Source organism: Ambystoma mexicanum, chromosome 5q (genome assembly GCF_040938575.1).
Source record: "Ambystoma mexicanum isolate Mex_15411 chromosome 5q, UKY_AmexF1_1, whole genome shotgun sequence".
Lineage (NCBI taxonomy): Eukaryota > Metazoa > Chordata > Amphibia > Caudata > Ambystomatidae > Ambystoma > Ambystoma mexicanum.
Genome location: NC_090933.1, coordinates 1,344,340,055 through 1,344,362,719, shown reverse-complemented (window position 1 = coordinate 1,344,362,719; position 22,665 = coordinate 1,344,340,055). Strand labels below are relative to the sequence as shown.

Sequence of the window (22,665 nt, the reverse complement as noted above, 5' to 3'; positions counted from 1 at the left end):
GCCAAGCCCTGGACAATAAACTCCTATCTCTCCGCCAAGGCAGCCAAGATTTGTTAATATATATCGCAACCTTCAACAGACTTGTAATTGAAACTCGGTGGCCCGAGGAGAAACAAACCACATTGTTCCATCGAGGTCTATGAGGGGAACTGAAGGACATATTAGCCCAAGTGGTAGGGGGCATGACTTGAGCCCATGGAGTGAGGCAGCCTTTGGATGGAGCTCCCGTCGTGATCCTAAAGCAGATCCTGTTAAAGTGCGGCTTATCATCGCATACTGCCACTATACATATATCGCCAGATGCATGAAGCGACCCTGCCACCTCTGAGAGAGATCCTGACAAAAAACCGGAGTATTTTTGAGGCAAAACGGAAGGCTGAAAACAACAGCTCTGCGGCACAAAGATGGCGGACTAAGCCGCAACCTGATCCTGGTGGAAGAGGAGCTGTGCGCACTGGGTTGCCCTGCTGTGCCTACGAGCGTTTGGGGGAGCTGGCCCTCCTGAAAAGGGTGTCCCCCTGGAGCACGGGGGAAGCAATGGCGTCTGGCGTCGGTGCGGGGGCCTCCGGACACCAGGCGCGTGACCCGCTGGTGTGCAGGGGGCACAGGGAATTGGCGCAGCTGTGACTCTCTTGCACTGGAGCGAGCTGAACCCCATAAGCAGGTGAGCGGACCCTGCAAAAGGACAAGCGGACCCGGATCGAGAGGGAGAGGTTGCGCTGCCCTGTCCGTGTGTGGTGCTGACGGACTGGCTGGACGCTGATCACTCGGAGGACCCGTTACACCGTAGGACCCATGACCCGCTGAACCCTGCCAAACGCAGTGCTGCAGATACTGAGAGACACCGGCGATTAGGTACGTGTTGCAAGGGAGACACGGCAGCTGAGTCACCACAAGAGGAGGGACATGGAGGGTGGCCACATAACCCACTGAACCTCCCAGCCCGGACCCAGGAAACAACAGGGCCCCACCGCCCAGCTGGCCAAATCAGGCCCATACAGGCCGAACACATGAGGGCTGTGCCGCACTCCCAGATACTGACCCGATACCAGATCAGCAGCGCGGAGGAGGGGGCCCATCCCCGACACGGAGTGCAATAGTGTGCGAAACGATCCCCCACAGCAGGACTGGAGTGCCCCTTAGAATGCACATTCCAGAAAGCGGCAACGTAATAGGAGGACTTTCGTCAGGGGTCAAGAGTCAGAAGGGCCCCTCCGGAGCTCAAGAGACCGAACGTCTCCCAAAGTGGGTATGGTTAACATTGAGACTGTACGCACTGCAAGCCGACCCCTTCCTGCTACATCCTAGGGACAAATCAACGGAGACAGGAACATCCAAGCCGCCGGGCACTCAGGCCGCATCCTACACACGTGAAGTGTGACTGAAGCAGCAACTGAGGGACACCCACAACCGGAGCTCCCATTAAGGTACGCAGGCTCCTGGAGAGAACCCCAACCCCCGCACAAACTCTCAGATGGGGGTGGATAGGCCTGACCCTGCATGCCCGGCCAGGCCTTGCCAGCTCTACTACATTCCACCTGACAGACACCAGCAACACTGGAGCTGAACACAAGGACACACCTGTTGGGGCCCCCCCTGCCTAACCAATACTCCCAAGCTTCCAGGTGCCAACTCCAACCTTGGGTTCCCACCTCCTTTCCGACCTCATGTCCTAAACCGAGAACACTACACAGAGGGTCCCTCCGCCTCTGGCTCCCGGCGCGGCACCACCCTGGAACCGGGGGCGACACCCGCTGCCCCAAGAAGCCAGTTGATAAAGCGTGAAGGCGCGGGAGGTTCACCGCACCCAGACCTAACCGGGTCGCTGGTAACACTTTGGTGTGCCCTCGCCTGCCAATAGGAGAGCTATCTCAGGGCTGCTGGGATTGCCCTCGACACCTGCACCACTCAAAGCCATCTTCTTAAGCTATCCATCCGAATCAATTGCTCCTCGGGACGCCGATCACTACAATAAAAGAGCCCTGTTACCCTGCTCCCGACCTACTGAAGCACTGCCCACTTCACAGCCACGACCGACTAGGAATTCGGCGATTGCATCACCCCACAGGAGAAGAGGCCTGCCCCACAACCTGGCTCGCACCACGACATAACAATACCACTCCAAGCAGATGCTGCAGATGCGACCCAAGTGAGACACAGTGGGATGTCCTCCACAAGGAATAAACCCAAGTCGACAACAATAATGGACTCCTTCACATCAGCCAGATCCAAGCAGCATCTGCACCACGAAACCAATACACGGTCAGAGTCACCCCCACCCGACTATCAACCGAAGGACGCGCAAGTACTGCATGTTAGGCAGAATCCTGTGCAGTGCCCTTAGGGACCAGTACGCACAATTAAGACTACAGGTGGCAATACAAGTTTTACCTTTGGTACAAGCCTGTACTACTATGTTAAAGTGGTAGCAGTAGCGGAGCAGCCAGGCTTATCTCAAGACTATATGAGCAGTAGCAGAGATTACACAAAGGGACCACAATTTGTTATAAAGACAATACTTCTATTAATTCAAAACCACACGTAAAATACACTACAACAAACTAATTCACTTTGGTACACTCTAACTCAAGGTAAGTACCCTATGTTTTAACGGACAGGTGTTGTGAAACAAAAGATGTTACCGGGAATACGTATGCGATCACTTTTTGACAGTAATAACAGTTCGGTCTTACTAAAGAAACGTGTATCCGCGGCAAGAAATGTTACCGGGGCAAAAACACACTTAGCACCTGAGTTAACCAGAGAGAGTTGGGGGCAAAAATCATAGGCAATACATTTGTCAAGGCAGACAGAATCAAAGAACACTCAGACAGAAATGCAAGAGTCAATCGGCCGGAGTCAGTGTCAAGTGGATCCGGGTTCCTGTTGTTGAGGATCACACAGTCGGATAGTTCAAGATTCAACGTTGCCAGGAGTACTTAGATATTGTCAACAGAGGAAGCAAAAGTTATAAGAAGGAGGGAAAACAAGGGCAAGCCTTGGAGGCGAAGAAAAGGGGTTCACCCTAATTCTTCAAACAGAATATAGTACCTTATTCAATGAAGAAGCTGGTGCCACAGCAGTTGTTCCTGGTAGTTTCCTGCAGACCCACGGTTCCTGGAGCTTCGGTGCGAAGGATGACGTCTGGAGGGGTCTGCACCACACAGGGGTGAAGCAGGCAGCAGCGACGGTGAATAAAAGGTGCACTCCTTAAAAACAGGAGAGGCTCTTCAGATGGCAATCCGGACCACTACAGCTGAGTGCAGCGATTTCGACAAAGAGGATCCTCTGGCTGTGGAAGATGAGCTGGTTATCCCCACCAGGCTCAAGGGAAGAAGACTCCGGACTGGATTTTCACTGGTCGTCGAAGGGTAGATAGCTCAGGACTGCAGCAGGGCTTCACCGGGACGGGGTAGTTGCAGCAGCCATCTTCTTCTCTGCTTCTCTTCGGTTCCTTGTAGTTCCAGTGGCGACTCTGACTTCTAGCCCAAGAGACCTGCCTTTTATGCGAAAATCCCCCATTCACACAGCGTGGCTGTCAATCACGCAGCAGGGGGGTTTTGCAAGCCAGACAACCACCTCAGCCAATCATGGCAAAGTGTGACTTGGGTTTCCTAGGATACCCTGTGCAGGGGGTGACTACACCCGTCCCTCACATTCATCCCACCTAGACACCCAGGCGCCTGGAGGAGGGCTTCTTTGCAGAAGCCCGCCAAAAGGCAGTGAACAAAGGAGGCAAACCTGGTTTGCCACGCAAAGTAAAACACAAGAAGGACTTTAACAAAAAGAAATGGCGAATAAACCCAACCGGAGCCAAAAGAAAAAGTATTTGGTCAAGCGGGTTTAAGTTCGAGGCTAATATAATAGCCTAAAACAATACTACGTTTATATAGTATAATCGCGGTAGAAAAATTAGGGTAGATACCACTGCCACCAGCCAAGTCTAAATGTTAAAAGAGTGAAACAATGCTCTAGGAGGTACAGATACAAAGGGCTAAGGATTAACCCTTTCCAGTACTAAATGTAAGATGGGGTGTACTGGATCTGTGGTTAAATGACTAAAGTTAATGGCAACTTTACCCTTTTCTGGGGGAAAGTAGTCAGCCTCAAAAATGGAGTCGGTGGGAAGTCTAAAAGACAACCCTGTGTTACTGCACTGAAGGTGCTGTGTAACACTCAAAAGAAGGGGGCTACTGAAGTGGTGTACTCCAGAGTCCACAATAACAAAAACAGATGAAATACACATGGCAAAACATGGGTAAGAGTGGGAAAAAGAGGCACACTCTTAACAAGTGAAAAAAAATTACTCCAGAAATCCAGCAAAGCTGCTGGGGGACATACTAGGTGAGGGAAATTAGCCGTAAAATGAGAATTTTCCCTAACACTACTGGCCATCACCACGCTCAGAGCGTTCATTGACACTAAAATAGATGAGGTCAAATCTGACATGCAGTTAATGCACCAGGATGCCCGCAATCTCGCCGAAAGAGTGACCACGGCAGAAGCAAGCCTACAAGACACTGCGGAGACCACCTCGGATCTAAAAGCTAAGGTCCATGAACTTGAAAAACAGGTCGCAAGACTGGAAGCAAGATCAGAGGAGGCAGAGGGGAGGACCCGCCGCAACAATATACACATGCTAGGAATTCCGGAAGACATGGAAGGAACAAACCCGACTGAATACATGGAATCCATGATACTGCAGGAAATTGGAGCTGGTAAACTCTCCCAGGGATTCTCAGTGGAGAGAGCCCACAGATCTCTGCAGAAAAGACCCCCACCGGGATCGTACCCACGCCCAATGATTGCGGAAATCATAAACTTTCGGGACAGAGAGACAATCCTCAAGTTCTCGAGAGATGGAGGTGAGATTAAACGAAATGATTCCAAGAATGTCATATACCCTGATTATACCCCTAATGTGCAACGTGCAAGAAATTAGTTTGTACCGGTGAAAGCTAGGCTGCAGAGACTCAATCTTATATATATGTTGCTATACCCCTCACGCCTCAAGGTTCTATATAAGGGAAAAACAGTCTTCTTGGAAACCCCAGCTGCAGCCAACATGTGGCTAGAGCACAACAACTTGGCCGAAGATGATGAACACGTTTCACGAACTTAAGAGTTAAGTGCAGACTATTGACCCCACAGAATAAGCAACTGTAAGACAATATCATGGCACTGGACTCGGAAGACAGCCCACCGCCTCAACTATAGTTTTTGCCACCATGGACGGGAGCTCATGCGACCACACATGAGCACTGCTACAACCTACCCCACGGGGCTGTTGCCAGTACTACACCCGCGCCAAATGACCTGGATAGGCCTACGAGGTGCGGGAGCCCCTGAGCTTTGCCACTTCAATGCAACTGCTGGGAGCAGTTCAATGTTGTTAAAGTTTGTTAACTCATTTGTTGGAATAAAAGTTGAAACAGCTGAAAAGTCTCCAAGATATGATGCAGCACCTCTTGTGAGGATACAGGGGGGAGAGGTTCTCAATCCGGAACCAGGCGACCCACAGATGAGAAGACCACACTCCCTGACCGCCACGAAAGGTGAGAATGACAATGTGAAAGGAACACTGGAACTCTTCCCGAAATTATCATGGCTACATCCATCAAAGTGTTAACCTGGAATGTGAGGGGTTGTCATGATGCCTACCCCTGGGCATCCAGACCAAGTCCATCAACCCCGGAAGCAGGCATCATGTTACCTGGAGCAAACCCAGCAACCCCTGGGTACAGTCCTGGCACCTACATCTTCGTGATAATCTTCCCTTTGGCCAGTTTTTACGCCTTAAAAGGAATAGTTCTACAAAAGAAATATACGAGGCGGAGGCAAACACTCTCGTGAAAAAACTGAGACAGAGAGGGTACCCTAATAAACTGGTGAAAAAATCAGCCAAAAGGGCTTTTAATAACAACCGAGAAGCACTATTGGAACCAAAACCTGTTAAACCTAAAGATGATCGTATTGTGTGTGTGAATACCTTTTCTAACCGGAGCTTTGAGATCACCAACATCATTAAGAAGAATTGGAAAATCTTTCAAACGACCTCCCTCTCTATGAGTTTGCCGATCTTTGCTTATAATAGGAGCACGACGATAGGTAACAGGGTTAGTAACAGCAAACTTAAACCTATCCCTATCCAGGAACCCAGATTAACCACCCTATGGGGTCTACCTGAACCTACCGGTCACTATCCTTGTGGCTCGTGCGGGGTCTGTAAATTGACCTCTATAACTAAAAATGTAGATGTTGGCCTGTCAAAGCTCTGGACACAGAAAAACTTGACTAATTGTAACACCGAATTTGTGGTGTACCTGATCACTTGTAAATGTGGACTGCACTATGTAGGGAAAACAACCCGCAAAGCCAAAACTCGTATCATGGAACACCGGAGCTGTCTCAAGAACAGAACTGAAAATGCCCCCATGGTGAAACATTTCAATCTTCTGAAGCATCATCACGAGGATTTCAAATGGACAATATTGTTATCACTTAAAGGATCTAACTATGCCACCCGGGAGAAAAAATTGCTTTATATGGAACAAAAGATGATATATACTCTGCAGAGTGACATCAGGGGTCTTAACGAATCTATTGAATGGTACAACATATAATCGTTTACACTCACTTGATCCCTTACCATCGTTTTTTGTAGACTGTGTGCTACCTAGTGTACTAATTCCTTGTCCGGTCTGAGCCATTCCATGATGGCTGCCATGACTAACCACATTGCTCTAGATCTCTTTTCTCTTCCAACATAGTTGTAGGACTACTGTATTTCCCTGACTACCACTCGCACATTGGTCGCCCAGTCCTGCTGCACTGCTGCCCACATAACAGACGGCACTCTCCGTACTATCCACACAGCACTAGCGCTGGCGGCAGGATTATATCCTGGGGCTGTCGGATTTGGTCACGACTGACACTCTTACTGCCAACTTGAAGGTATTGCCTGTGGGGTAGTTTTTTACTTTTGAGTGTTACTAGCCGCCTTCTGTCTCCTATAAACACACAAGATTAGAGACTATACCTTGAACTACCTCTTTAGGTTCTAGTCACCGACTTCTTCTCAACTTCTGGAATTATATGGGGCACACTGTGGATAATTCGTTTTGTCTCTCAGCACTGGGTTTCTCTCACCCGGACACCTTTTCATATGTTTTTTATGCGATACTAGTTTCGCTATTTGCTAAGCCTAAGCACATATCCTGCTTTTTTAGTGAGCTACTACTCAGCGCTCATTTGGATGTTTTTTCTATATCCTAGGTAGAGACGACCCTCAGTTCTACACCGCCTACTACCTTTCGAGTAGAGAGCACCCACAGGCATCAGTGGAGGTATTTATTTCCCTCTATTTAGATGCCTTGGTTCATGTATTTTGAACATGCAACAATAATGGCTAATTTGAAGCTCATGTTTTGCGCTTTTTTTGTTCTTTACTTTGCAGATGCTACGAATACTTCAAATGTCATCATTTCGTTTTTAAATGTTGTCTTGGTTACGTGGTCACCTGTATATCTCCTGATGAATGTTCCATAATAACTGTAGGAACTGAAACATGTCGAGCTAATACTCTGTACTGGCACCAGAGTTAAGTTTTTTGACATACTGATTCTAATTACTGTAGAGTACGTTGCACTTTCTGTAAAGCGTACCTCTTGATGTTGAGTGTATCCCTGTTTTTGATACACTGTCAATTAGCTAATTCTAGCTTATCACGTAACGACTGTTTGATATATGTTAAAATGTTTATGAATTGTATGTACTGTGGACCACACTATTTAATCACTTTTTAGGTCATAATTCTATTAAATCTGATGTTTATCATTTTAACCACGACTGGTCCTTTTGTGGCTCTCCCAATGGGAGCTCTTTATATGTGTGGCATCTACACTATAGCTCTGTCTCCTCTTTAAACACGGCCAGGGTCATATGGGACATCAGTCCTGGCACCATAGGCGCCAGGCTCAAATGTTAAAACTTACCTGATGCAGACCATGCTGCAAGGGATCCAAGCATCCAAGCCCATGTGAGGCTTGAAGGGACTATTTTATCTTAGGGACTATTTTGTTACTCGGGTGTGGCTGTGGAGGAATACTTACCTGGGACTACTTTGAAGGCTATTTAAACCACGCCCGAAGAGCAGCACATGCTTTGCGTTATTCTGCATCCAGCAGCGTAACGCTCACCGTGTCTGCAGTCAGCATCCAGCATCCTGCCACGCCCACCTCGAGGCCAGAGTGCCTAGCAAGAAGGGAAAGAAGAATAAAGGATAGAACAAGAACTTTACTGGATTTCTTACCTGATTTGGGATTCAGTGCATCTTCGAAACCAGAAACAGACTTCATTTTAAACGCGTCACATCGCCAGCAGCAGCGCCGCGCCATACTCATCGTTCCTCGCAGCATCTCTACGATCCAGTGCTGCCTCCATCACCTGGTTGCCGCATTCCAGCGCCTAAGGGGGACAAGAAAACAACAAGGTGGGCCAAGGGAACAAACAAGGACAATCTCTTGCCACCATATGCTTACCTGATTTTACCGCAGGAGGTATTATCCACCAGCACGCCAAATCTTCCTACGCTGCACCTGCAAGAAAAGAGAAAGCAGCGAGTTAAGCCTTGGCATCATTTACCGGACAATGTTACAAAACACAGACTCTTACCTGAACGCTTTCAGCTGCCACAAGACGATCATCTTTTGCATAGCTCTCAACTCTCACGCTTTTGGCGGGTGTCACCCGCCTTGTAAACAGCTGACTCACCCGCCAATCCTCCAGCACGCCCATTCATTTCAATGGGCGTCTCACCCGCCAAAACTAAAATCGGGTGTTTTCACCCGCCTTCGCGACCCAAATGGTTGAGAGCTATGCTTTTGGGTCTAAGCTGCAAAAGAAACAAGGAATTGGACAAGAGTGATTAATCGGACATTTTGAACTCATTAGAACTATATACTTACGGCCTTTCGCCCAGAGGTTTGGAGCCAAGATTTGTCCAGAACTCTTCCAATATCCTCAAGCCAGTGAAGTAACTGGCCATCAACGCGCCCCTGCATTCTTCGCAGGATGGAGAGCTCATCATACAAAACTATAAGGTGAGCTTTGTGAAAGGGAATGTCAGAAGTGATAAGTGGGGACGCAGTGAGGTGGTAATACTCAAATCCACGGGTGGCTAATTCCCTTTCCCCGTCTTTAGGAGAATACTTCTACGGGTCAAGCAGACGAAGCTAGGTGGGCCAGTCCAGTCAGTCATCTCTGCACTACGCATCACGTTGGTGGAGACCGTGGCTGTCCAGTTCCGCTTGACACCCCTGTGGGAGCCGGTGAGCGTAACAGGGGGCTGAACACCTAACTTCATAGAAATAGGATTAAATCCTACCTGCACAGGAAGAAGATTGGGGTAGCCCTGTTAAGGAATCTACTGCAACACTAAAAAAGCACTGGGGCGGGCAAGGGTTTGGGGCCACCTACTCCAAATATGCTAGAGGGGTGTTCACGTGGATCAGCCCTCAACTCCCCTTCCAACTGACCAAGACAGAGTCGGATCCAGAAGGAAGGTACGTGATACTATGGGGTCATATCAAACAAACCGAAGTATGCATTGTGAACTCAGACCTCCCCAACAACAACATACCAGCCCACCTAAACCTAATGTACGCCAAGGTCACACAATATAAGAATGGATTTTTCAACTAGGGGAGTGATTTTAATTGTGTGAGCAACCCAGTGCTTGACAGGTCCACACCCCTGTCCAGCGGCCCGCCAGCGCTCCCCACGGCACTGAATACCATGCTTAACTGCCTAGACCTAGTGGACGTCTGGCGAGAGTTATACACAGACGATAGAGGCTACTCCTTTTATTCATCCCCACATAGCCTCTACACCAGGATTGATTATGTTTTCACTGGTAGGGAACACCTACCCCAAATTGATGTGGCACAATACCTGGGTCGGACCATCTCCGACCACTCACCCCTAATGGTATAGTGGAACATTACAGGACCCAGATCCCCAATACCGACATGGAGAATGCCCATGGAAGCATTGAAAGACCCGTCATTCAGAGACGACTTCAGGGACTCCCTAGAAAACTATATTGAAAAGAACATGGGCAGTGTAGACCCCCTGAGTACTATATGGGACGCCCTGAAAGTGGTAATACGGGGAGAAATTATAGCAAAAGCTGGTGGCATCAGAAACAATGGGAAAATGAGATCCAGAAGCTAGAATCCGGCACCCAGGGCACCCAATGGGATGAAGATAAACTCAAGCAGATCAGAGCTGAATGCAAGGATGCCTGCGGCAGGCTAGCCAAGTTTGACTACACCACTAGAACCAATAGGGCGCACACCGAGGCAGACAAGCCTAGCCGACTCCTAGCCTGGCTATGCAAAAAAGAACCATTCCCCTGAAAGGTGAAAATGGCGCATTGCACCAGACCCAGCAAAGCATTAATGACACCTTTAAACAATGTTATGCCCAACTATACTCACATAACGCCCAGGTGCCCTGTGACGAGATCTTGGACACACTGGAGGAGATAGGTCTGCCCAGGTTATCACCTGCACATAGTGAAGCCCTAGATGCAGACATCACCATGGAAGACATATCTGAGGCAATTAAATCCCTGGCCACATGTAAGGCAACATTATCCCCATTATTGCACAAGGTCTTTCAGGAGGAATAAGATTTGGGGATTCTGCCCGGGAGCATGCACGAGACACTGGTGGTCCCGATGCTTAAACCCAACAAACCTGCGGACGATTGTGACACCTATCGTCCACTCGCAATGCTCAACTGCGACATTAAAATACTGATCACGATCCTAGCCAGAAGGCTCTCTAGGTTGATAGGAGAGATAGTACACACAGACCAAAACGGCTTAGTTCCAGGCCGCAACACCACTCCTAACCTTCGCAGACTCCAGCACATTATGTCCCAGGCCAACCGAAACGGGGGTTCCTATGCACTGTTATCCTTAGATGCCATTAAGGCATTCGATTCCATCTACTGGGAATGGCTGCTAACGGTCCTCAGAGGTGTTGGCTTCGGGGAGAAATGTATGATTTGGGTTGAAGTGCTTTACACCAAGCCAAAGGCACGAGTAAAATCCGAGAGGCTTGTTTCTACAGCGTGCGACATACAAAGGGGCACCAGTCAGGGCTGCCCACTTTCCCCCATGCTCTATATACTTGGGCTAGAACCTGTAGCCATCTACTTCAGAAAACAATTCTTCTATGCAGGCATACCATTGGGTGGGGTAAACCACATAATCTCCCTATACGCAGACAATGTCCTCCTATATGTGAGGGACCCACACCTGAACATGCCGACTATGCTAGAGGTTCTGGACAATTTTGCCAAAGTTTCTGGAATACGGTTCAGTAGATGTAAATCTTGCCTTTTCCCACTGGCAGACCTCAGAAACAAACACATTGAAGACCTACCCCCATTAGGCGTACAATGGCAACTGACCACATTCCGCTACCTCGGAGTCAACATAATGCACACTCCGGATGCATGAGAATAATACATTGGCGGCGATACCCCCTTTACGCAAATCGATAGGTTTTTGATCTAAGCTCCCTCTGTCTATGATCGGTAGAGCGTCCATCATTAAAATGATTGTCCTCCCCAGGTTCCTCTATGGATTCCAAAACGTACATTACTATATTAAACCCCCCTTCTTTCACTTACTTGAGACGATATTCAGGGACTTCCTATGGAGTAAAGGCAGGCACAAGATGGCGCTAACCACACTAACTCTCCCATGCAGACAGGGCGATGTTCAACTCCCTGACCTAGAGAAATACTACTTGGCAGCCCAGCTCAGCTTCATAGCCAAATGGTTGAATGACGAAGCCACTTCCAAAACAGCATTACTACAGCACCCAATCGCCCCAGTGTGGCTGAAAGAACTCATCTGGGCACCCCAACACCTTCTGAGCGAAGCACCTTTGCTGGTCACCATGGGAAGGCAAATATGGCACAGGGCAAAGTCGCTCCTTCACTTGGGACACACATACACCCCAGGTATTCCATTGACCTCAGTTCTATGCAAGACCAGTGTCAACTTAGGGACCATCAGACACTGGGAAAGGAAAGGGGTCTACACGTGGGGAGACCTATACAGGGAAGGCTCCTCCCGTGACTTCTCTTCCCTGCAATCTGAGGATGGCATACCTAGCGGCCAATTCCTGTGGTATCAGAGGATTCGCAAACTGGCACGAGCCAAATGGGGTGCATGACCTGAGGAACCCGAGGCCAACCCCTTTGTAACACTATTATATAACCTGGGAGAGGGCTGGAAACCGGTGTCCCAATACAGCCATTTAATGGACAGGCCAAATCCTCGCAGCTCCGACCTGAAATCTAAGTGGGACAAGGAACTGGGGTGCGAAATAACCGACAAGGAATGGAAGAGAGCCCTGGCATTCCCCAAAGAGGTATCCAGGAATTCCAGGTTTAGATTAATCCAATTGAACGTGCTATACCGCATCTACCTAACTCCATATGGACTGGCGAAGTTCAATAAACAACCTCACCACAACTGCCCCTGGTGCAGCAGAGACAAGGCAGATCTCCTACAAATGTTCTGGGAATGCACCAAGGTCCGGCGGCTTTGAGCCAAGGTGGAGCAAACCTGCAGGAGGGCAGGCATGTCCAGATACGAAAGGACCCCCAGTGAATGCGTCTTGGGAACTTACCCTAGATTCGCTAAAATCAAACACATTGTGAAGCTCATGGACATGGGGTGGATCCTAATTAAAAGGACCATTGCAATGGCATGGAAACGACCAGGTGGCCCACAATCCCAAGCATGGTACGGGGAGTTGGAGCGCTGGGTGGGGACAGAAACTAAAGCTTGGAAGGACAGCGTTGCTAAATCCCCCTAAGATGCGAGTCAGGCACTAGACGCTTGGAAAGCCCTGACTTGGGTGATGTTCCACCCTTCTAATGATGAGAAACCACCTTGAGCGATTTACTACCATATTGCCTGAACCCGCTATCCCCAATAGCACCTAAGCATGCTACTGCCTGAATCAGAACCTGATCGCCACTTCCACATTCCTCCCCCTGCCCTACCTTTTCCTTGCCCCTCCTGCTCTACCCTTGTGTGATCCTCCCACTCTGAACTGTTCGCCAAATCACATGGAGGCAATCACTGTTATTGTTAAATGTTTATGTTAATGTTGGCTTACCGTTTATATCTTGTTATACATCATTCAAGACACGCTATATCGCAGTTGGCTGCCAGTGCCATACTGCTGTTGTACCTATAACAAATGCCAATAAAGAAATTTAAAAATAAATAAATAAATAAAAATAAATTAGCCCAGGTGGTAAACCCTCCAAAGGACTGTGCAGAGTTCATCAACCTGGTTGTACAGTTAGACCACAGGCTACAAGACTGAAGAACTGACTGAGCCTGAACAGACAATCGTGCTTTGTACGTACGTCCAAAGGAGAACATTTCGCGTTCATCAGAGAACTTTTCTAAACCCATGCAAATAGGAGGGGTACGGAGTCCGTTAACCAAAGCCGAAAGAGACAAAATGAGGCAACAGCAATTATGCCTTTACTGCGGGAAATCAGGTCACTTCCTCAAAGAATGTCCGGTGAAACCCCCAAGGAGAACAGTTAGGGCTACAGATAAAGAGGAAGGAGAACGAGAGTCGGAAAACTTCCAGGTCCGGCAAGCGTAGAGGTCTGCTTGTTGAGTGAACGGAAGGAGCCACAGACCTCACACCTTGCCCTCCATGTGATTTTGATCAATCACCAACAACCGTCTCGGATGCATGCTGCGGAGGCAAACATAGAGAGCGAGCCGTTGGTAACTATATAGACCAAGACCTGGCAACAAGGATGGGGCTTCCTCTTTGTCATAAAATGACAACTGAGAAGGTCACCACTGTCGATGGAACCGAAATATCTTCAGGTCCTGTGACGCAACGCACAGAGGAAATGACCCTTCTGTGTCAAGACGGACATCGGGAAGCCATTGCCTTCGACCTTATCAAGGCCCCTCAGTTCCCGGGTGATTCTAGGGATGCCGCGGTTGGTGGCTCATAATACCAACATCGACTGCCGTGTAAAAAAGCTGACCTTCTCCAAAGAATGTGCTCACACATGCTACCAGGTGGAAATATCATTGTCAGATCTGAAGAAACTTGTCCAAGGTAAAGAGGCGGTGGTACTTGGCGTAACAAATACGTTACCAAGCTAATATCAAGACTATCAAGACGTCTTCCAAAAGGAGCAGGCCAATACTCTACCCCCTCACAGGCCATATGACTGTCAGATCGACCTCTTACCTGGTGCGCAAATCCCATGTAGTCGGATTTACGCACTCACCGAACCTGAGAATCTCCATTTGAAATCCTATCTGGACCAATACCTAGCAAACGTTTTTATCCGCCCATCCAAGCCCCGGCAGCCTCACCCCTCTTTTTCGTACCCAGGAAGGAGGGGCACTTTAGAACGTTCATCGACTATCGAGCATTAAACCAAGTGACAGTAAAAAACTACTATCCACTACCCCTTATCCCAGAATTGCTGGACCAAGTCAAGGATGCCCAAATCTACACTAAATTGGATCACAGGGGGGGGCATACCATCTCGTGCGTGTAAAGAAAGGAGACGAAAGGAAGACCGCCTTTCGAAGCAAGTGTGGACTGTACGAATATCAGGTGATACCCTTTGGGCTTTGCAACACTCCTGCAGCGTTCCAGTACTTCATGAACGACGTACTGCGAGTGCTGATCGACGTGTGTGCCCTGGTTTACATCGACGACATTTTAGTGTACTCCACTTCTAAGCAGGGCCATGTCAAGCACGTTCGCTCCGTCCTTGAAAAACTCCAGCAGCACCAGCTATACGCCAAACTTGAAAAATGCTTCTTCCAGGTCACCAAAGTCAAGTTCCTTGGTTTTGTCCTCACTCCCAGAGGTGTCCGGATGGATATGCATAAAGTGGATACCATTCTTAACTGGCCATCACCGTCATCAGTCAAAGGTGTTCAGAGCATGCTCGGCTTTGCATATTTTTATTGCCGATTTATCCCTGGTTTCTCCGAGATTGTGCACCCGATTACTTCTTTATTACGTAAAAACAAACATATCCAATGGACAGATGAGGCAGAAAAGGCATTTCAAGAAAAGATTTACCTCAGCCCCGGTGCAGCAACACCCCCGCCCAGATCGCCCGTACGTAGTGGAAACTGACACCTCCAGCATGGCAATGGGGGCTGTTCTCTCCCAAAGAGATCCCGAGATGGGCCAGCTGCACCCTGTGGCCTTTTGGTCATGTACGTTTTCTATGCCCGAGCGTAACTATGTGATAACAGATAAGGAACTCTTAGCAATCAAAGCGGCCTTTAAGGCTTGGCGACATTATCTCCTAGGTGCCAGACATACCATCATGGTAATCGCAGATCATCGTAATCTGCAATACCTTAAGACAGCAAAGGCTCAATCATCCCTTAAACTCCGATGGGCCTTATTCTTCGCAGAATATGATTATGTGATCACGTACCATCCTAGAGTCAGGAACAGAAAGACCGATGTCCTGTCCCGCATGGGTATCGATGAAAACGCATATTCAGCCCCAGACCCTGTAGCCATTATTCCAGGTGAAAGACTACTAGGGCTTACGACAATGTTGTCTCTGGACAATCTCCAAGAAGGAATTCAACTCCTAATGAACAACAAAGCTTTACAAGAATAGACCACCCGGAGTGAACATCATACGACAAGGAACCAACTCCCATACCTCAGAGGACGGCTGTATCTACCGAGTAAGACATTACAGGAACAAGTTATTTCCAGCTATCATGATTCCCTGGTAGAAGGGCATCCAGGAATTGCCAAGACCCTAGCTAAGGTAAAAAGGAACTATTGGTGGCCAACCTGGCGTAAAGGCATCATGCAGTTTGTGCTATCATGCGGCATTATGAACACAGAATAAATCCCAGAAACAAAAACCTGCGGGCCTTCTTCACAGATCTGCCACAGATTTAACACCATCTTGGTGGTAGTTGATCTATTCTCCAAAATGGCCCATTTCATTCCACTCAAGGGCCTACCAACTGCATCCAGTTTGCCGAAGGTGTTTTCAGAGCAAATCGTACGATTACATGGTTTTCTGTCCATCTTGATCTCAGACCGAGGTAGCCAATTTATTTCTAACTTCTGGAAGAAAAGTTGTGAAATTGCCCAAATTGATATCCATCTATCAGTCACCATCCCCAAACTGATTGTCAAACTGAGCGGACGAATCAGACACTGGAACAATACCTAAGGTGTATGTTGCATCAGGTTGAAGGGAATTGGAAAGATGTGCGATGGATAGCCGAATATGCCTACAACAATTCGCTACACACCAGCACTGGACAGAGTCCATTTTTATACCATGTATGGAAGGCATCCATGTACTTCCAGATTGGATCCCCCCATGGACTTGGAAATGCCTGCGGTGAAAACCTTACATACAATCATCACTCAGGCCTTTAAAAGAGCAGCAGAACAGCTGGTTCGAGCTTCCCCTGGGGTTATTTCTCACCCTGGGTTCATATACGTAGAGCTCTCCATCCTGCTTCTCTGAGCAGGGGCGCATTGTGAATGCAGGAGTTTTGTTGGACCTAGTTTCTACACTGGTCCGTGGACCCATGTATCGGGTCCAGACAGGATATGACTCTGACTCTTCTTGCTGTCTTCAGGTGAGTTATTGTTTCTTTTCAGTTTCAAATCTGTCCTTTCCTCCTACCACCGTTTTTGTCCTTCTTTTCAATGTTGTCTTTTCCTACTATGCAGTCTCTCTAATAATGTCTTTTGTCACCGCGAACAAGTGAAGAACGGAATGATTCCAGGATCGGCTGATTACCCAGGTAAGTGCTGTTAGTAATGCTGTTCTTGTTTCTACCACCTTTGCAGATTGCGGTGAGGTTCCAGGGTGGCGAGCGAGTGAAGTGTGGTATGGTTTCAAGATCCGCTGCAGACTCAGGTAAGTGTTGTTAGTAATGATGTTCTTGTTTCTTCCAGGTCGGTGATGAAATCCAGATCGATGGCTTCAGGATCGGGCTGGAGATAAACAGGTAAGCAGGAGCTGGACACAGTGAGTGGTACGCTGCAGGAGTGCAGAATAGCGCAAAGCGTTTGTTCCAGCCTGGCCGTGGCTTATATAACCAGCCACACCTGAAGGCCCTCGACCACACCCAAAACAATGGTCTGCATAGTTCAGTTCTAGGAACAGAACTGTGTTACAGGCCTCCATGTTGGGTTTCGACCCATGACTGATACTTGTCCTATTCCTGATAATGAGCCTGGTGCCATAGGCACCAGGACTCACTCCAAGTGTTCTGATTACAGTGTTTAAGGCCCTTGGGGCCACTTTTAAGGGCTGTAGTCCCACTGTTGCCGGGAGGTTGTTATGCTTGAGGGGGTCAGGGACATGAACCGTGACATCCTGTTCACAGTCATTACATCCTCGTGCTCACAGTCTTTACACAGCCATTACCTCATCATGCTACCTCCTCATGCTCACAGTCATTACCTCCTCATGCTCGCAGTCACTACTGCCTCATGCTAACACCCATTACCTCCTAATGCTCACAGTCACTACCTCCCATGCTCGCAGCCACTACCTCACTATGCTCGCAGCCATTACCTCCCCATGCTCACAGCCTTTGCCTCCTCATTCTCACAGCCATTATCTCCTCATGCTCACAGCCATTACCTCTTTATGCTCACAGCCACTACCTCCTGATGCTCGCAGTCAATACCTCCTCCTTTTTCAGTCACTACCTACTCATGTTCCCAGTCACTACCTCCTCATGCTCGCATTCAGTATCTCCTCAGTCTCTCAGCCATTAGCTCCTCATGCTCAGTCACTACCTCCTCCTGCTCACAGTCATTACCTTCTCATGCTCAGTAAATACCTCCTCATGCTCAAAGTCATTACTGGCTGGTTCTCACAGTCATTAACTCCTCATGCTCGCAGTCACTACCGCCTCATGCTCACACCCATTACCTTGTAATGCTGACAGTCACTACTTCCCCATGCTCGCAGCCACTACCTCCCCATGCTTGCAGCCATTACCTCCCCATGCTCACAGCCATTGCCTTCTCATTCTCACAGCCATTACCTCCTCATTCTCACAGCCATTACCTCCTCATGCTCACAGCCATTACCTCTTTATACTCACAGTCACTACCTCCTGTTGCTCGCAGTCAATACCTCCTCCTTTTTGCAGTCATTACCTACTCATGTTCCCAGTCACTACCTCCTCATGCTCGCAGTTACTACCGCCTCATGCTCGCATTCAGTATCTCCTCATGCTCTCAGCCATTAGTTCCTCATGCTCAGTCACAAACTCCTCCTGTTCACAGTCATTACATCCTCATGCTCACAGTCTTTGCACAGCCATTAGCTCATCATGCTACCTCCTCATGCTCACAGTCATTACCTCCTCATGCTCGCAGTCACTACCGCCTCATGCTCACACCCATTACCTCCTAATGCTCACAGTCACTACCTCCCCATGCTCGCAGCCATTACCTCCCCATGCTTGCAGCCATTGCCTCCTCATTCTCACAGCCATTAGCTCCTCATGCTCACAGCCATTACCTCTTCATGCTCACAGTCATTACCTCTTCATGTTCACAGTCACTACCACCTCATGTTCACAGTCACTACCTCCTTATGCTCACAGTCATTACCTCCTCCTACTCAATCATTACCTACTCATGCTAAAAGTCATTACCTCCTGATGCTCGCAGTCAATACCTCCTCCTTTTTGCAGTCACTACCTACTCATGTTCCCAGTCACTACCTCCTCATGCTCGCAGTTACTATCTCCTCATGCTCTCAGCCATTAGCTCCTCATGCTCAGTCATTACTTCCTCATGCTCATAGTCATTACCTCCTCATGCTCAGTCATTACCTCCTCATGCTCACAGCCATGATCTCCTCATTGTTGCAGCCACTGCCTCCTCATGCTCACAGTCACCACCTCTTCATGCCCACAGCCCTTACCTCCTCATACTCGCAGTCATTACCTCCTCATGTTCACAGTCACTACCACCTCATGTTCACAGTCACTACCTCCTCCTTCTCACAGTCATTACCTCCTCCTACTCAATCATTACCTCCTCATGCTAAGTCATTACCTCCTGATGCTCGCAGTCAATACCTCCTCCTTTTTGCAGTCACTGCCTACTCATGTTCCCAGTCACTACCTCATCATGCTCGCAGTTACTACCGCCTCATGCTCGCATTCAGTATCTCCTCATGCTCTCAGCGATTAGCTCCTCATGCTCAGTCATTACTTCCTCATGCTCATAGTCATTACCTCCTCATGCTCAGTCATTACCTCCTCATTCTTACAGCCATGCTCTCCTCATGGTTGCAGTTACTAGCTCCTCATGCTCGCATTTACTACCGCCTCATGCTTGCATTCATTATCTCCTCATGCTCTCAGCCATTAGCTCCTCATGCTCAGTCACAACCTCCTCCTGTTCACAGTCATTACATCCTCGTGCTCACAGTCTTTGCACAGCCATTAGCTCATCATGCTACCTCCTCATGCTCACAGTCATTACCTCCTCATGCTCGCAGTCACTACCGCCTCATGCTCACACCCATTACCTCCTAATGCTCACAGTCACTACCTCCCCATGCTCGCAGCCACTACCTCCCCATGCTCGCAGCCATTACCTCCCCATGCTCGCAGCCATTACCTCCCCATGCTCGCAGCCATTGCCTCCTCATTCTCACAGCCATTAGCTCCTCATGCTCACAGCCATTACCTCTTCATGCTCACAGTCATTACCTCTTCATGTTCACAGTCACTACCTCCTCCTGCTCACAGTCATTACCTCCTCCTACTCAATCATTACCTCCTCATGCTAAAAGTCATTACCTCCTGATGCTCGCAGTCAATACCCCCTCCTTTTTGCAGTCACTACCTACTCATGTTCCCAGTCACTACCTCCTCATGCTCGCAGTTACTATCTCCTCATGCTCTCAGCCATTAGCTCCTCATGCTCAGTCATTACTTCCTCATGCTCATAGTCATTACCTCCTCATGCTCAGTCATTACCTCCTCATGCTCACAGCCATGATCTCCTCATTGTTGCAGTCACTACCTCCTCATGCTCACAGTCACCCCCTCTTCATGCCCACAGCCCTTACCTCCTCATACTCGCAGTCATTACCTCCTCATGTTCACAGTCACTACCACCTCATGTTCACAGTCACTACCTCCTCCTTCTCACAGTCATTTCCTCCTCCTACTCAATCATTACCTCCTCATGCTAAGTCATTACCTCCTGATGCTCGCAGTCAATACCTCCTCCTTTTTGCAATCAGTGCCTACTCATGTTCCCAGTCACTACCTCCTCATGCTCGCAGTTACTACCGCCTCATGCTCGCATTCAGTATCTCCTCATGCTCTCAGCGATTAGCTCCTCATGCTCAGTCATTACTTCCTCTTTCTCATACTCATTACCTCCTCATGCTCAGCCATTACCGCCTCATTCTCACAGCCATAATCTCCTCATGGTTTCAGTTACTAGCTCCTCATGCTCACAGTCACCACCTCTTCATGCCCACAGCCCTTAACTCCTCATGTTCACAGTCACTACCACCTCATGTTCACAGTCACTACCTCCTCCTGCTCACAGTCATTACCTCCTCCTACTCAATCATGACCTCCTCATGCTAAAAGTCATTACCTACTCATGCTCAAAGTCATTACCCCTTAATGCTCACAGCCATTACCTCCTCATGCCCAGTCATCACCTCCTCATGCTCACACTCATTACCTCCTCATGCTCAGCCATTACCTCCTCATACTCATAGCCATTACCTCCTCATGTGCACAGTCACTACCTCCTCCTGCTCAGTCATTATGACCTCCACATGCTCAGTCACTAGCTCCTCCTGCTCACAGTCATTACCTCCTCATGCTCAGCCATTACCTCCTCACACACAAAGCCACTACCTCCTCATGTTCACAGTCACTACCTCCTCCTGCTCACAGTCATTGCCTCCTCGTGCTCAGTCACTGCCTCCTCCTGCTCACAGTCATTACCTCCTCATGCTCAGCCGGTACCTCCTCATACTCATAGCCATTACCTCCTCATGTTCACTGTCACTACCTCCTCCTGCTCACAGTCATTACCTCCTCATGCTCAGCCACTATCTCCTCCTGCTCACAGTCATTACCTCCTCATGCTCCATCATTAACTCGTCATGCTCAAAGTCATTAACTCCTCATGCTCAAAGTCATTACCGCCTCATGCTCACAGTGATTACATCTTTATGCTCAGTCATTACTGTTGTAAAGCAGGTTCCAGGCTTACTTACGTTACTTATAGTAAGTTTATTACAGGTCCTTAAGTTACATATTACATAGGACATTAAGATATAAGGACAGACAAACACCTGCTCCCATCACCCAGGCAGGGAGGGACTAACTGCCTCTAGAATGACCCTTCATCATAAGCGTTCTCTCATTCACACATCAACATTCCACATAAGATCACGAGGCACAGCAAACACAGACTGTGTTTGCTGTGCCTCCGTTACTGATGCAAACATACACTGGCACATCACAAACAACGTCGATCATGATCGAGTATTTACGGGCTGGTGCCTTCCCACAGGAGTTAGTAGTACTCAACGAGCCCTGTCTGTTTTTGGACAATAAAGAATTTGTCCTTAAGTGGAGTTACATTGCTAACAAATGTGGGAGGGACTGGGTGATACTCATCATCGATACGGCTAAGGAAATGTCGATTAAGATCACAAGCGACCTTGCTACAATGTAAGCCGAAATTAAAAAATTCATCCCACTGGAAACATAAGCGGCGGCTGGACGATATCCTGAAAGAAATGGAGAACTTTAAGGAGTTCACCACGAGAGATAGAATGAAAAAAGATCTAACAGACTTTTCTCACGAAAAAGCCTTTTGGTATGTTCAAGAAGGTTATGATCCTTTTAAGAACCAGGTAAAACCAGTCCAACAGGCACGAAAAGTCAATTTTAGTAACACTTCCTTTTTCTCAGGTTCATCGAGTGGTGGTAATTCCACTAATGGCAGAGGCCAAGTTAACAGCAACAGGCCAAGGAGACCTCAAGGTAGAGGTAGACAGAATGGAAGTAATAGGAGAAATTTCAACAGACAAAATAGGGGGCAACCGGGCCCGCTACCCACACAAAAACGAAGTTTTTTAGGACAGGACCCTCAGAGCGCGTATTGGGACTACGACCCTCGCCACACCAGAAGCAATCAAACTTATTAGTCAACCTTTCATTATATAATCCTACGCCAGTTGAAAGAAATGTATTGAACAAAGGTCTAGGGTTTGTCCCGACAACCAACTATGACGGGTTTAGGACAAGAACAGAGATCCACCAGCTTTTTCGTAAAATCCATAGTTTTTGAAAAACAAGTTTTAGCAGAGTTAAGACAATTGGAGGACTCCAATATTTTTAATACATTTCAGAACTTGAGTAATCTGGAGAAATCAGATTTGAAGAATTTGAAAGCTAATAAAGCAATAGTGATTCGAAAAGCGGACAAAGGTGGAGCAATAGTGTTACTTGATCCTAACGCATATATTGCAGAATGATTGACAATTGGAAGACACCAACTA

General features: G+C 48.1%; 1 protein-coding gene across 5 annotated transcripts in view; it reads left to right on the top strand.

Annotated features, from left to right (window-relative positions):
- Positions 1-22,665, top strand: part of LOC138498119 (leukocyte cell-derived chemotaxin-2-like) — a 430,369-nt gene that overhangs the window by 235,675 nt on the left and 172,029 nt on the right. The window contains exons 6-7 of one of the 5 annotated variants that reach the window (XM_069621984.1): positions 7,276-7,346; positions 7,457-7,594. The exons of 3 other annotated variants lie outside the window; for them this stretch is intronic. In XM_069621984.1, coding sequence (XP_069478085.1) covers positions 7,276-7,346; positions 7,457-7,495 — 110 coding nt within the window. In that variant the 3' untranslated portion in view covers positions 7,496-7,594. Of the gene's footprint in view, positions 1-7,275; positions 7,347-7,456; positions 7,595-22,665 lie in introns of those variants that run through there. One more of the 5 variants, XR_011278697.1, reaches the window with a different exon arrangement.